The 17,329-nt window shown below is 42.9% G+C and overlaps 1 protein-coding gene across 4 annotated transcripts in view; it reads right to left on the bottom strand.

The window, feature by feature from the left end:
- The window catches only part of ACOT7 (acyl-CoA thioesterase 7), a 264,500-nt gene that overhangs the window by 160,664 nt on the left and 86,507 nt on the right, over positions 1-17,329 (bottom strand). For all 4 annotated transcript variants that reach the window (XM_075604977.1, XM_075604975.1, XM_075604974.1 and 1 more), the window contains exon 2: positions 11,182-11,299. In XM_075604977.1, the coding sequence (XP_075461092.1) occupies positions 11,182-11,295 (114 nt within the window). In that variant the 5' untranslated portion in view covers positions 11,296-11,299. The remainder of the gene's footprint in view (positions 1-11,181; positions 11,300-17,329) is intronic.

The raw sequence follows: 17,329 nt of genomic DNA on the forward strand, positions 1-17,329 counted from the left end.
GACACTGGATGATTCAGATCATTTAATCTGATAAGTCTTAAATGCTCCAATATTCTTATTTTGAGAGCTCTAATCGTCCTACCCACATACCTTTTTCCACATCCACATGTAATCAGGTAAACCACAAATTGACTCTTACAATTTATAAAGCCATTAATGTAATATTTCTTAACATAATTGTCCACCTGTACATGTGGAGAACTGTCAAAAAAGACAGTAGATGGTGTCATATGTTTGCATACACTACAAGAACCACATTTGAAGGAACCTTTGGTGGTAAAGGTAATGTTGTTTCTGTTGGGAACTGTGGTGTCACTTGGGGAAATATCAGAACCAACAGTTCTCGCCCTGAAATAAACAAATTTAGGACCAGACCCAATATACTTGTTTAAGATTGGGTCCGTGGATAAAACATTCCAATGTTTGGAAATTATTGATTTTATCTCTCTGCTTTGTTTATTAAACTGCGAAATAAAAAGCGGACAATCGTTGTCAAATTTGTTATGTCTTTTCTTCTTACTAAACTTGTTATTTTTTTCAATATTATGATCCAAATTTTTGTTGGTTACATTATGTGTGTCAGTCTGAATATATAAATCATCACAAGTGGCCAACAAAGACGATTTCTCTGTATTAAGAGCAATTTCAAACGCCTCAGTAATATTCCCTCCTCAAAAGTACGTTTGTATTATTCTACAACGCAAAACGAAGATAGCTACTTACAAAGTAGCAGATTTTAAAGGCATGTAGGAAACAAACTATCCACCCATTGAAAGTGTCCTTCGTTTGGAGATCTCAGAAGGAGACGCACTGGAGTTACGTCATTTGTAGTCTATTGTAAAATCTCTCCCTTACAATGAGATAAGTGTTGAATAAGGAAAATAATAATTGGGAAATTAACAAGTCCCTTGTTGTAATGCAGAGGGGGGCCGTGCATGCTCCAAACCCCGGGATCAATAAGACTTTTTAGGACCAGACCCAATATACTTGTTTAAGATTGGGTCCGTGGATAAAACATTCCAATGTTTGGAAATTATTGATTTTATCTCTCTGCTTTGTTTAGTCACTGTAGAGGTGCTGAGTGTGCTGTTATAGGGAAGGCCTTAATGTAAGGCCTTTCATATAGCTTGGGAGAGGTTATGCTGCAGGACATTGCCTGATCACCAGTGCAGCCAGAGTGCTGGTGTGGCATCTGCTCCATAGCAGAGACAGTGTGCAGTGGATCATCCGGCTGGCGATCCCTCCCCTGTGGAGTCAGAGTGTTCACCCCTTCTGTAGAGAGCAGCGCAGCACGGCGTGGGATCACGTGGCGGTATTATAGAGTTACAAAGGATTCTCCTGGTTATGATCATAACCAGGAAGGTAGTATCTTAAAGTGCACCAACGGGCCCCAACACAGAGAAGCGCTGTCCCTCACACTCACACTGACTTTCTAGCGGGGGGACACTAAGAGGTTAAGTGCCCTGGCACAGTGGTACATCAGGGACTAAAGTGATACAGGACTGATTCCAAGCTCCTCACCCCTACCACTTGCAGAACTTATCACCTGAGATCAGACTCCAAAAGACTGTTCATGGTCCCAAGGCTCAACAAAGTATCCGGACGTTCCTCCATCTCCTACCGTGCACCCCAAAACTGGAACAACCTACCAGAGACCCTCACATCCACCACCAGTTTAAGTTCTTTCAAATCTAAGGCTGTCTCACATTTTAATCTGGTCTGTAACTGTTTCATACGCTCATAATATATATTTTCTTTAACTGTGCACGCAATGTCTTGTATATAATGTATACCCTGCTCATTTATGTAACTGTACTTGTAACCATGTATTATTTGTTTTACTCTGTGCCCAGGACATACTTGAAAACGAGAGGTAACTCTCAATGTATTACTTCCTGGTAAAAATATTTTATAAATAAATAAATAAGCACACACTCAGTTCTGTATGTGTGATGATATACATATGCTGTGTTTGCAGAGTAATGCTATGTTGGTTATGTGCTAAGGATTATTATGCTGATCAGTAAATACTGTTTATCCAATCAGGTGTGGTATTGTATATGTGGGTTCTGATGAGGGATCCCAACGTAGTGGGAGTGTTCCCTTATCAGTGGAGGCGCTGCACCGAGTGTAAGTACACCCCAGGCTCCCAGTGGCGGAGGCTCAGGACTCAGGTTAGCCTCACAGGTGAAGGCAGTACCAGTAGTGCCGTACCATAGGGGTACACCCGCTACATTTAGTATAGCTAATGATGAAAGATAGACAGATCTGTTATTTACGCTATGCTTATTTGTAATATGAATCCTAACTACATCAATATGTCTATACAAATAGAGTACATACAGCATTCCCAGCTGCAGAGCTAACATGGACACAGCATTAAATAAAATCAACAATGATAAAATAAATATGATAATTTGTGAGGAATAAAACAAGCAGCTGTTTGTTATTACTGGGCATTTGTTTTTGAGCTCCTTCTATAGCATTGTCAGATTTATGCTAGAATCTGGGACACAGAGAAGTACCTGCGACGTTGCATCGAGGTCTGAGGAACAGAGGCAAACGGGAGAATTGAAAGCCCTGAGAATACTCTACACGTGGAGGAAGGAGTTTCATCAGCCAAATGGATGCACATTGCCTTTTACTCTCTGACGTCCTGTGTGTGTCTCTCGGGTTTTACCCAACCGGATTGGCGTTCCTGATTTTGTCCTTATGTTTTATTTCATCTAGTTATATTAAACTAATTTTATTATAGCTTTGCTATTGTTTTTTGTGTTAGTCCTGTTGGTGTTTGCTTGTCCTGTTTGTATTGTTGGTAAGTCCTGTGAGTCTTTATTTGTGTAATGTTATAGCTGTGTTGCACTAAATATATTTTTATTTCATTACATGTTCCACACCATTCGAATGAGGTTGCATCTGGTCATCACGAAATCAACAGTTTGCTGATCATTCCGAAATTTGAACTATCCCCATTGGATAAAGAAATCAACCTAATTGGACTTATTAGGCGCCGGTATCCCTTTATTGTTTACAAATAGAGTACATACAGCATTCCCAGCTGCAGAGCTAACATGGACACTGCATTAAATAAAATCAACAATGATAAAACAAATATGATAATTTGGGAGGAATAAAACAACAAGCAGCTGTTTGTTATTACTGGGCATTTGTTTTTTAGCTCCTTCTATAGCATTGTCAGATTTATGCTAGAATTCAACATTTCCTATGATATCAGCCAGGGATGGAAAAATCCTGAGTGTCTGGCATCCCGGGCGCCAAAAATGTTCCCGCTGGCACGTGTGCTGTGAGCAGTGATGACTGACCTGATTGACAGGTAAAGTCACCGCCGCGCAGCCCAGTGAGGGGGATGATAGGAGAGCAGGAGGCATTGGCCACGCAAGAATTGGGTCAGGGATAAGTGATGGTCTGGGGTGAAGCTAGTCAGAGCTCTCCCTGTTCTCAATGCGCGCTGTGCGAGTATCTGTATGAGAGTGTATGTCCGCATGAGAGAGCGTGCGTCTGTCTGCATGAGAGAGGGTGCGTCTGTCCGTATGAAAGTGTGTCTGTATGCCCCTTTTGTCTCATTACTCGTTTTGCAGTACATTTTGGGTTTAGCACTCCCTATATTATTTTCTACTTAAAAGATATTTAACCTATATCAACTGATATATTATATTATTGTCTATTTTTTGTATCTCCTTATATATGTTATGGAGACTGACGAATATTTTAGATTTTGACATCCTTGAAAAGAACTGGAAGATGAACATGGGGGATATTTTTTCTAGGGACCCACATCATGTACCCACGACTGTTTTGACACACTCATTGACTGACACATGTGATCAACTTAAAACTTCATTATTCAGACAGAGTAAAACCTGTGGAACATTTGCAGTTTAGAACATTATGTCAAAGCTGACATGATACCCAGAGGATTACGTATTAAGGTTCTACCAACATGGGAGATCAACGATACATTTAGAACTAAATGGGAAACTATTCTCAATCGATGTTCTTAAGATCTAATAGGATCGATTATTGAACATGATCAGACCACATTAGAACAAACTAAAAATGAGATCTCACAGTTAAAAACAGATTTATCAGTACCAGAGGTTCAAAAGGAATGGAAGTCCTTTGAAATATCATGTACACAACAGTTAGCTAGATTTGAAAAAAAATCTAATGGAAACTAAGAGAATAAATAGATTATGCGAATAATCGAATTTATCTTTGGAAAACTGCATGCGAGAAAAAAATCTAAAGACAAAAAATATATGCATCAACCACAGATCCTGAATCATCGGATGTTGAGACAGAGGGGGAAGCTACTAGAAATCAACGTTTATGTTTTCCTTCATCCTCTACCTCCACCACTTCTGTTTTACAACACAGTGGAGGGGAGAGCCAAGGCACAAGTATAGACGGAGACGTATCAGACGAGGACAGAAGAAACCTTTGAGATCGTGGCAGGCGGGGCTACAAGCCACCGAAAAACAAGAAACGGACGCAGACACACAAGACGGGACAACAGCAGAGTGGGAGAAGGTAGTACCATCTGCATCAGGATTAAATGTCCTCAATTTATCCCAACACTGTTTAACACCCATACAGGAACAAGTATTATCTAAAGGGTTATCGTTTGTACCCACCCCTTCCCTGGATAAATTTACATGCATTAAGGATTTATTCCTGTTTTGTAGGAAACTTCTACTTAAAAAATTCTACGCTAGAGAGGACGAGTTAACCATGACTGATTGGAATACACTTCAGGATATGATATCTCTGATTGAAAAGAATGAAGGAGTCAACAAAGTTATGAAAGATCCTAAGAAGTGTGGCCCTAAATCAACCTTTACGCCCCCGTTCCAAATTAGCCCTGTGATAATGTCTTTCCTGGCCAATCTAAAAAATCTGGCTCAGCCAATTTAACACACAGTGAACGTGAGTCTTTAAAAACAGCTGAAAGATCTAAAAGAAGCCCTCTGATAAAGGGGGCAATATTGTCATCTGGCCCAAAGATATGTATCTTCAGGAGGTTAAACGTCAACTCTTACATCCATTGAATTATAAGAGGTTATTTTTGGATCCTACTGCAAAATTTAAAATCCAAGTAGATGATCTTATCTCTGGAGCACTGGATGAAGGTACAATTACACTGAATGAGTCCAAATTTTTGCGGGTCTCACACCCAAGAATACCGACACTGTACTTGCTTCCTAAATTACATAAGGATTTGAAATGTCTCCCTGGAAGCCCAATAGTATCGGGGATAGGGAATCTCTGCGAATATATTTGCATATTCATCGACTCATTTCTACAACCTCATGTAGTGAGTCTGCCATCATTTGTGATGGACACGGACGATCTTTTAAAGATCTAGAATATTGTTGTTCAGAAAGGGACATATCTTGTTACCTGCAACGTTGAGTCTCTATTCCAACATCAATCACAAAGATGGCATCAATGCAGTGAAAATTCTCTTGGGTATGCAAAGTTCAGACACCAAAAACAAATGTGATCTGGTTATTTGTTTCCTCTCTTTTATTTTATCTCATACCTATTTTGTTTTTGACGGTAAATATGTGCAAAGTAGAGGTACGCCGATGGGGGCCACTTGTGCCCCATCGTACGCAAACCTCTTCCTTGAATGGTGGAATGGGTTTTCACTGACCAACTAGTGGAATACACCAATTTGGTCCCATTATGGATCGATACATAGATGACGTCTTCTTTCCCTGGGAGGGAGACATCATCGGATGTACAGCATTTATCCAGGCCCTTAATCGCAATAATTTGAACATACATCTAATCTGAGATTTCAGAAACGTCAGTGTTGTTTCTCGATTTACAGATTGTGATATCAAGGATTTAAAGATAGAGACAGATGTGTTCCGCAAGAGTACGGCCACCAATAGCCTTTTGCATTTCAAGAGTTGTCATCCAGCCCCCCTCAAGAGAGGTATTCCCGTGGGCACACTATAAAAACGTAATTGTTCCACTATGTCCACTTTTAACAACCGAGTTAAGGAACAAGAGATACTGTTTAGAGAGAGGGGGTATAGCAAGAGATGCTTTAATAGAGTGCTCTATCGAGATAATCACAGCGATAGAGACACTTTATTAGTCCTTAAAACAAAAGCCAATGCCATCTGTCATTCAGCACCAGTGAGATTTATATCTACCTTTACCAAAATTGGGAGCTGCCATTCGAGCTGCCATTCAATGACATTGGGCGATATTGCTCAGTGGTAGGAGTTTGGTGAACTCGATTGGACCAAGGGTACAGATGTCAGCTAAGAGGGCTACGAATTTAAGGGATTGACTTGTGCACAGCCACTTTGAAAACACAGCGGCTATGAAAAATATCTCATTAGGTACTTATCCCTGTGGCAGCTGTAAATGCGGTGGGTTCACTTCCAAAAAGAATACAATTCTCCAACAGCAGTCAGACCAGAGATTTTTCTGTGAAAGATTTCTTTAACTGCCATACCAAAGGGGTAATCTATGTGCTCTCATGCCCCTGCAATTTATTGTATGTGAGCATGACTTAGAGGGAATTAAAAACACGCATTTTAGAACATGCCTGCAATATTCGAAATGGAGTAAAGATCTGTCTAGGGCCAGAAAACTGACCAGTATTGCTAGGCATTACTATTCCAAACATGCTAGCTCCACCCGGGGTTTATTAGCATGGGGCATTGGGAAAAAAAAGTTTCTCTAGACAGCAGGGGGGGGGGGGGGGGGAGGGGCAATCTAGAGGCATAGCTTCTCCGCCATGAAAGCAGGTGGATATTTAATTTAGATTGTGTCACCCCGAAGGGACTGTATGAAGACCTCAGCTTTTCATCCTTCATTTAATCAGATTTAGTTGATCTGATGTATTTGTTAGCATATAGGTTTTCCATGTTTTAATGGGTGTTTGTCCCAGGGGAGATGATTGGGAGATGTGGGGTTAATATAATCAACTAATTTGTCCCTCTGTATTTCCTATCATGTGCCTTCCATTACAATCGAGTGACGTCATACGTTTGGTGTATATAGTCCAATGATGAGCTACACATTGACACGCCCCTGACGAAGCCTCATTGGCGAAACGCCGCATTGGGAGCTTCCACACTTACCGGTTGTCTGAGCCAGCTGTCCATCTGAACTCCTGAGTGCTGATCCTGTGCTGTCGCTGTTGCGTGATGATGTCGGCTATGCCTGCTGTTTCTGCCCTCCTGTCGGGTGGCCCCATGGATCGCCGATTGCGGTGTATATTGAACGCGTTCTCTATGTACTGAGCGCATTTCAATGCAGTGTCTGTTCTTTCCACTGGGGGATGCCGCGTCTGCTTGCCTATTGCTGACCATCGGAGGAATTAGTGCGGCACCCGTTCCTACTGAAGGCACACTTCTGGGTGGTCTGTATACTTGCCTCAGCATATTATTGCTATCTGCTTCACCACGAGACTCATTTCCCGTGCTTGCCATTTTATGTATTTACAGGACTGCATCTCTGCTCCACCACTATTCCCTCTCAATTTAAGGCTACACTGTCTGGGATTAGGAGCCTATATACTGTATTTAGGCATTTGTGAGATTTAGTGTGAGGATTACCACACCTCACTCTGAGGATAAATTCCAGTGGAGAACTGCTTGATATTATGTATATATTTTGTATCAGCTACTTTATTTTGTATCTTTCCACCAGGGGTTATTATGTGTAACATCAAACACATTAATTCATGCATATTTTGACTTTATAGTTATAGCTCTTTAAGTCAATTGCCGGCAGGCAGGCATCCATTTGTTTGGGAGAGGAGTTTATGACACCCCTCCTTGAACCCATGGATTACTGTGATTTATAAGTACTACCTTTTGTGTGTGATAGTTTCACAGTTAGTCACATTTATTCTGTTGGCGATACCACATTTAAAATGAACACCTTGGCAGGTCTACAGCATTTAACTGTTATCACGGACTTACATATAGGTGACTTGGACACAGTTCATAAATGTTTTTTTAAGTATTTTATTTTGTTTGTTTGATCATCATTGTACTGTATGTTAAATAATAAATGCTGATACATTTTTGCTTACCAACCTTTAGTGCCCCGCAATTGGAGTTTCTGCAAATCCAGTCTTTTGGGATTTGCATCTTTTTTGTAGAGTGTGCGTCTGTCTGCATGAGAGAGTGTGCGTCTGTCTACATGAGAGAGTGTGCGTCTGTCTGCATGAGAGAGTGTGCGTCTGTCTGCATGAGAGAGTGTGCGTCTGTCTGCATGAGAGTGTGCGTCTCTCAGCATGAGAGAGTGTGCGTCTGTCTGCATGAGAGAGTGTGCGTCTGTCTGCATGAGAGAGTGTGCGTCTGTCTGCATGAGAGTGTGCGTCTGTCTGCATGAGAGAGTGTGCGTCTGTCTGCATGAGAGAGTGTGCGTCTGTCTGCATGAGAGAGTGTGCGTCTGTCTTCATAAGAGAGTGTGCGTCTGTCTGCATGAGAGAGTGTGCATCTGTCTGCATGAGAGAGTGTGCGTTTGTCTGCATGAGAGAGTGTGCGTCTGTCTGCATGAGAGCGTGTGTGTGTCTGTATGAGAGAAAGTGTATCTGTACGAGAGTGTGGGGTTTGTGTCTGTATGAGAGAGTGCGTGTGTGTTTCTGTATGAGGGACTGTGTGTGTGTGTGTATCTGTATGAGAGAAAGTGTATCTGTATGAGAGTGTGTGTGTCTGCATGAGAGAGTGTGCGTGTGTGTTTCTGTATGAGGGACAGTGTGTGTGTGTCTGTATGACGGACTGTGTGTGTGTGCGTGTCTGCATGAGAGTGTGTGTGTGTGTGTGTGTGTGTCTTATATGAGAGAGTGTGTATCTATGTATGGGAATGTGTGTCTATCTGTATGAAAGAGTGTTTTTGTATGTGTGTGTCTGTATGAGTGTGTGTGTGTGTGTGTATGAGTGTGTATGTGTCTGTATGAGAGAGTGTCTGTGTGTCTGTCTGTATGACTGTGTGTGTATGAGTGTCTGTGTATGTATGTGTATGTATGAGTCTATATGAGTGAGAGAGAGTGTGAGTGTGTGTGTGTGCCTGTATGAGAGCGAGTGTGTGCCTGTATAAGTGTGTGTGTGTCTGTATGAGTGTGTGTCTGTGTGAGAGTGTGTGTGTGTGTGTGTGTATGAGTGTGTGGCCGTATGAGAGAGAGAGTGTGTGTGTCTGTATGAGAGACTGTGTGTGTGTCTGTATAACAGTGTGTGTGTCCATATGAGAGTGAGTGTGTGTGTCTATAAGAGAGTGTGTGTGCATGTATGAGAGACTGTGTGTGTGTGTGTCTGTATGTATGAGTGTGCCTGCATTAGAGAGTGTGTTTCTGTATGTGTGTGTGTCTGTATGAGAGTGTGTGTGTGTCTGTATGAGTGTGTGTGTGTCTGTATGAGAGAGTGTCTGTGTGTCTGTCTGTATGACTGTGTGTGTATGAGTGTCTGTGTATGTATGAGTCTATATGAGTGAGAGTGCGAGTGTGTGTCTGTAGGAGTGTGTGTCTGTATGAGAGAGAGAGAGAGAGAGAGAGGGAGAGAGAGTGTGTGTGTGTGTGTGTTTGTCTGTGTAAGACTGTGTGTGTGTGTGTGTGTCTGTATAAAAGTGTGTGTGTGTGTGTGTGTCCATATGAGAGTGTGTGTGTCTGTATGAGAGTGTGTGTGCCTATATGAGTGTGTGTGTGTATGAGAGACTGTGTGTGTGTGTCTGTATGAGAGTGTGTGTGTGTGTCTGTATGAGTGTGTCTGCATTAGAGAGTGTGTTTCTGCATAAGTGTGTGTGTCTGTATGAGTGTGAGTGTGTGTGCGTGTGTGTGTGTATGAGAGAGTGTATGTCTGTCTGTATGACTGGGTGTGTATTAGAGTGTCTGTGTATGTATGTGTATGTATGAGTCTATATGAGTGAGAGTGTGAGTGTGTGTCTCTAGGAGTGTGTGTGTCTGTATGAGAGAGAGAGAGAGAGAGAGAGAGAGAGAGAGAGAAAAAGAATGTGTGTGTGTGTTTGTCTGTATAAGACTGCGTGTGTGTGTGTGTGTGTCTGTATAAGAGTGTGTGTGTGTGTCTGTATAAGAGTGTGTGTGCCTATATGAGTGTGTGTGTCTGTATGAGAGTGTGTGTGCCTATATGAGCGTGTGTGTGTGTGTGTGTGTGTGTGTGTGTGTGTGTGTGTGTGTGTGTGTGTGTGTGTGTGTGTATGAGAGACTGTGTGTGTGTGTGTGTGTGTCTGTATGAGTGTGTCTGCATTAGAGTGTGTTTCTGTATGTGTGTGTGTCTGTATGAGAGTGTGTGTGTCTGTATGAGAGTGTGTGTGTGTGTGTGTGTGTGTGTGTGTGTGTGTGTGTGTGTGTGTGTGTGTGTGTGTGTGTGTGTCTGTATGAGTGTGTGTGTGTGTCTGTATGAGTGTGTGTGTCTGTATGAGCAGTGTTCGACAAACCTATACATTTGCTCGCCCCGGGCGAGTGGATTTAACATCGTGGCGAGCTCCTATTGGCCCAAGCAGCACACGTTTGGTACTAGGTGGCGAGTACAATTTTTTGTGTGGCGAGTAGATTGTTTGGTGATTTGTCGACCACTGTGTATGAGTGTATGAGTGTGTGTGTCTGTACGAGAGTGAGTGTGTGTGTCTGTACGAGAGTGTGTGTGTGTGTGTGTGTCTGTACGAGAGTGAGTCTGTGTGTGTGTCTGTACGAGAGGGTGTGTCTGTACGAAAGGGTGTGTCTGTACGAGAGGGTGTGTGCGCGTGTCATTGTCACAGATACACACTGAAACATATAGTGACAGAGCCGCTGACAGGTAGGGAGGGGCAAGGAGATAGCCGACCCCACGTACCTAACAAAATGCTGGCTCCTAAAAATGCTGGCTGGCTCCCAAGTAAGTTATATGTTTGTCCACCAATGCGCATAGACATTCATTCAAAACATTATGTGGTGATCCACACGGAATTTGCACAGAATAAGGCCCAGATCCACCAAATGATGCCAAGCTTTAGCACGTCTTTAATCCCACTGATATGAGTGGGAGTAACAGAGTGCTGAAGCTTAGTATCCTTTTGTGGATCTGGGTTAAAGAATATTAGAAGAGTATAACTTGTGATTTAGCATTACATCCATCCAGCTACACTGTTAACGACTACCTAGTTTGGTGTATTTGACATGATTACACTCCTTACCCCAGATTGGCTGTTACAATGACGTGTACTTATAATAGCTCCAGCTTCTTCAATCATTTTCAGAATGATCCCTCCATGTACATTTCCTGCAATATTGGCATCATCAGGACGCATAATCCTATGAAGAAAGAAAGCAAAATTCAGGTTCCAGATTAAACACAATCTGATCTTTCATTCAAAGAAAAGTTTATATTTTAGCTCGTCTATGAAGAGCATTTTTAATATATTGAAAGAAAGATATATATCACTGCTTCCATTTGCCTCCTGTAAAGGTTTTTGAAGTGAAACTTCTTTAGTGGCACCTCTGATGGGATAAAACTGGATAGATGGGGGGCGAAATGTGAAACGGAAGTGACGTCATGTAATGGACGCCGCTCCGCTCACACGTCCCCTGTCACATGCGGCGGCGGCGATAGCCGCCGGAGCCGCTCCTAATCGCCGCCGCACCCCCCACACACACCCACCCCCCCACACACCCGGCTGCTGACCCGACGCTCCTAACGGTCCCACGGCCGCTGTAACGCTGTTCCCCGCCCGCTGTCATGATGGCACCGCTGACGGACGCCACACATGCGCAGAAGCGGCTGGCAGTGGAGTCGTTCCCCCCACACGCTCCTAGTCCTTCAGCCCTCCACTGGCACACGGCACAAACCCGGGCGCAACCCGCGCGGCACAGGGGATCAGTCACTCATGCCCGTGCCGGGCGCATGTACCCCGCGGTGGGGGGGGTGCAGAATTTGCGTGCGAGGGGAGGGCAGAATTTGCGTGGGAGGGGAGGGAGGGCAGAATTTGCGTGCGAGGGGAGGGGGGCAGAATTTGCGTGCAAGGGGGGAGGGGGGCACAACACAACTAGACATTCACACAACACAGAGAGACATTCAAACAACACAGAGAAAGAGAGACATAAACTGACTGATACACACACTCACACACTGACTGACTCACACACTGACTGACTCACACTCACACACTGACTGACTCACACTCACACACTGACTGACTCACTCTCACACACTGACTGACTCACACTCTCATACTGACTGACTCACACTCTCACACTGACTGACTCACACTCTCACACTGACTGACTCATACTCTCACTGACTGACACGCACACACACTGACTGACACACACGCATGCACACACACTGACTGACACACGCACACACACTGACACGCACACACACTGACTGACACACGCACACACACTGACACACACGCACACACACTGACTGACACACACGCACACACACTGACTGACACACATACACACACTGACCGACACAGAGACATTCACACAACACAGAGAGAGAGAGACATACACTGACTAACACACACACACACACACACACAGTGACACACACACACATTGACTGACACACACACACAGTGACACACACATGCACACACTGACTGACACACATGCACACACTGACTGACACACATGCACACACTGACTGACACACACACTCTCTGACACACATACATACTCTCTGATTGACACACATACATACTCACTCACTGACACATACACTGACTGACACATATGTGCCGAGCACGCGCGTTATAAGTCAATTTCTGTGACAAAGGTCAAAGAAGTTTCACTTTCTATGCGCGTGCACAGCACACACAGCTTTTTTTCAGAAGAAGCATATACTGTATATCTTTGTGGCTCGGTTCTGATTATGAGTCAGAAATAAGTCACCATCTAGTGGATAAGAGTGTCACCCAGTGGAAAAGAGTGCACCCAGTGGATAAGAGTGCCACCCAATGGATAAGAATGCCACCCAGTGGATAAGAATGCCACCCAGTGGATAAGAATGCCACCCAGTGGATAAGAATGCCACCCAGTGGATAAGAATGCCACCCAGTGGATAAGACTGCCACCCAGTGTATAAGACTATAACACAGTGGATAAGAATGCCACCCAGTGTATAAGACTATAACACAGTGGATAACAATGCCACCCAGTGTATAAGACTATAACACAGTGGATAACAATGCCACCCAGTGTATAAGACTATAACACAGTGGATAACAATGCCACCCAGTGTATAAGACTATAACACAGTGGATAAGAATGCCACCCAGTGTATAAGACTATAACACAGTGGATAACAATGCCACCCACTGTATAAGACTATAACACAGTGGATAACAATGCCACCCAGTGTATAAGACTATAACACAGTGGATAACAATGCCACCCAGTGTATAAGACTATAACACAGTGGATAACAATGCCACCCAGTGTATAAGACTATAACACAGTGGATAACAATGCCACCCAGTGTATAAGAATGCCTCCCAATGACATCGGAGGTTTCCATTCTTGGCAGGAAGAATACAAGCAACCTGCGCAGCAGAAGAACCAAATAGGATGGTGGCCCGCAGTTTAAAAATGGTAAATGGAGAACACTGGGAAAGCCTCATGTTAATCATTCATGGAATGGCACCAACATATAATTATTACATTTTTATCGTAAAAGTTGTATTGGAAATATCTGTAAACAAAGACTTCCCTTTGTGTTACTGCATCTTCTGTAGCGGTACTGGTACTTAAAATGCAGTAGCACTCTACTTAACATAAAGTAAAACAAAAACAACTTTAACCCTTTAAACAACTGTGCCATTAATTCACTTAGATACTAAATGGGACGGCACATTTAAACACTGTACAATTTAGACATTATTTGAATTATTATTATAATTTTTTATCTTTTCCATCCTACTAAACTGGGAGGCCATGTACAAATAATATTTCACAGCTATTAGACCATTTTGGTGCTACGTGGGACTGACCCTTTATTGTGCCTCAATACGAGTATTCGGTAGTTTAACCATTTTGATATTGCCTTTCATCTTCTTAGCTCGATGGATACATCATATTACCTGATCTTATTCTGTAGTCATTTCAGGTCTACAAAACAGACTCAATAACTAATAAAACAAGGTACTGTGTTTAAATTATTTAGTTGCTTCCATGGCTTGAATTGCACATTATTTTTCTGAATAAATTGGTTTAGTACTGCTCTGTCATATAACATATGTAAAATAAACCTGTATCTACAAATCTTATATATAATGCCCATTCAGCAAGCTATTCTGAAACTAGCAATCATTGAGAAACTGAGCAAATCATTTGTTTTATTAGTTTATTAGTGGAGAATATGCATGCCATTTGATACATTGAATGTAAAACTAAAAATGTAGCAACTAAAATGTTGCTGTTAATTAGTGCATCATCATAGTCATTAATACTTTGTTCATCTGATATGTAATTCGAGATATGGGCTAGAAGTGGTGGAGATAGCACAAGAAGATAGTCAGAAAGAGTCAGGGAACAGCAGAAACAAGAGTCTTGATGGGATTGTTAGAAGACCATAAGGGCTTGACCCCGCTGCCTACTACAGCATCCGCCAGACGAGAGCCCTCCCCTCAATGGGGCCCGCTGCAAGGGGGCGCCGCAGCGCTGGGGCGAGAGCTGCTCCTGCTCTCAATAGCATTGAGAGCAGGACTCGCGTCGAGCGATACGGCACGCCCCCCGGCGGTTCAGCCAATGAGGGCGAACCTGCCGCGCCCCCGTCACTCCCCTGCCACGCCCCCCCCCCCCCCCCCGGTCTCTCTTCCTGCAGCTCCCTGCAAACCAGGTAATCGGCTTCACGCGCCGCCAATCTCGCAGGCGCGCGTTGCAGCTGAGTTACCGGGGCCTTAGCCTAAGGATTTTGAAAATAGGGTAAAATGCAGGCCCAGAAGAGGGCAGTCTTAAAGGGAAGTTGTCACGACAAAGCTACAGTAGGACTAAGTCAAACCTAGATTAGAATTACCATGACATTTAATAACGCAAATTAAGCTGTGGTCTTCTGCATTGTGATGTCACCAGACACTTTTTGCCATGTGTTAGCTCAGGGGTGCGCAAACTTTTGCAGCTGCGCCCCCCCCTGCCTGCTGCCCCCGGTGGTCGCGCCCCCCTTACCTCCGTTCTCTGCGTCAAAGATGCCGCAGGGTCATGTGACGTCAAGCGACCCCGCCGCGTTGCCATGGCGACACGTCAGTTGCCGTTTGAATCTCGGTAAGTATAGCATTGCAGAGGCTTCAAGCGATCTCCCGGCATTTCATTTAAATGTCGTGGGGAAGAGCACGGGGCCTCTTCAACCGCCTGCGCCCCCCGACAAAAATCTCCTGGCCCCCAGTTTGCGCACCACTGTGTTAGCTAACCGCACGCAGTTGATTATCAAGCATAGAGAGAGAAAATTGTAGGGTTCAATAGGTCTATTGAGCAAGAAGCAGTAGTGTGAAGTAATGCAGAAACTTTTTAAATAAAAAGGTAAGTGATCCATTATAATACTATGACAATAATTGCACCTGACTGTACTTACAGAGCACATTTAATGTTGCAGATTAGCAATTTCTGAGAATACAAGCATCTAAATAGGTTTTTTCGAGGATTGTGACAATAAATTATGTGTAAATATAATATATTTTGCCAATGTTGTCAAATTGGTAGAGGTCCTATGAGTAGCATGTTTTTTGTCTCCAGATTTAGAGAACCTTATTAAAGCTGCAGACCAAGCAACATCGTACGTGTGTTTATTTTATATTTTTTAATAACTCAATTCTGTACTATAACAAAATACTCGTAGCATATATTGTTTAAACAACTCATTTACATTTTTAATGTATTATAATGTAACAAGCCATTTTTGGTTCTATAGCAACCTATACAAAGCCACAGATACTGAGGCAATACTCCTCTGCAGCCATTTAGTGAACCACCAAGCCAAATCTTCACCGATCGAGAACAGGAGAATGGATAGATCGGCAAATTAGCCAATTACTTATCATTGTGAATATTGTATTGATGCATATATTAAAAGGGGAATAAATTAAAATGTAAAACAAACCGGCAGCTTGGACTGCTGCTTTAGGCTTGTAATATAGTGCGCGCTGGTGCGTGCACGTGACGCGGGCGTTTTGTTTGTAGAGGGCAAGCGGTGACGCGCGTGGCTAGGGGGCTTGCCTATGAAATCACAACGCTAGGCCGCGCTGTAATTGGTTCATAGCGTCACGTGGAGCGGCGACAGCTGGAAAATACAATTCTCTTGTACTTTCTCTGGTCTGCCGCGCCACCGCTCACAGCCGTGCACGCGTCTCGACTGTATCAACGTCAGCATCCCACAGTCAATTGTAATTGACGCACGCACGGTAGCGCAACAGCGCACTCTATATTACAAACCTTATAGAGCAGTCAGGTGTGCAGCCCTACTGAGGTCTCCCTGTGCTTCAGATACAAACAATTACATTACAAGCTCATTAGTTTGAGCTGCAATGTACTGAAATCTACAATAAACAGTAGACTGTATAAAATAAAACTGCCTGCACACATCTGCAAAAGCTATGTTTTACCCCATCTAATAAATGTATAATACACACTAAAAACAAACAGAACAGCCTATGTTAGGAATTTGGTTTCTTCTATCTTCCTAAGAAGAATCAAATTGTAACTTCTGTAATTCATCAAAATAATATTTGACCAAACGATTCACAATTTAAACATGAATTAAACACACCAGTCAAAGAAGTCCAATCATCTAGTCAGTCTTGTGTTGCCATGCATGGATATATTATTCATACACTGCCAACCTTACTTATGTAGCCCTTTACTGACCCATATTACAAAACAGCTGAGTGCACCAGTTTTCAAAGTAAAAATTGGTAAATTGGTTGACTTACAGAGACCTTGTTTTTATGTGTAACACATATACATAACATATATATATATATATATATATATATATATATATATTATATATACAGCTCGACCCCGTTACAACGCGAATCCGCTTATAACGCGATGCAAGCATGGCTCCCAATTTTTGTATTTATGAATACTTTACAACACGATTATTGGTATCTTAAATACTTTATTGTACAACGCATACAATTGTACATTATTTCTAATGCGATCCGCTTATAACGCGATGTGATTCTTTGGACCCCAAGCACAGCGTTATAAGGAGGTTCAGCTCTATATAACACATTACCATCCAGCAGGGCAGCAGAACAGCAAAGAGAGACAGCACTCAGAGGTAAGTCAGCAAAATAATGTATTGAAACAGACACAAAAATGCGATGTTTCGACCCCCAC

Source organism: Ascaphus truei, chromosome 6, assembly GCF_040206685.1.
Source record: "Ascaphus truei isolate aAscTru1 chromosome 6, aAscTru1.hap1, whole genome shotgun sequence".
Taxonomy (NCBI): domain Eukaryota; kingdom Metazoa; phylum Chordata; class Amphibia; order Anura; family Ascaphidae; genus Ascaphus; species Ascaphus truei.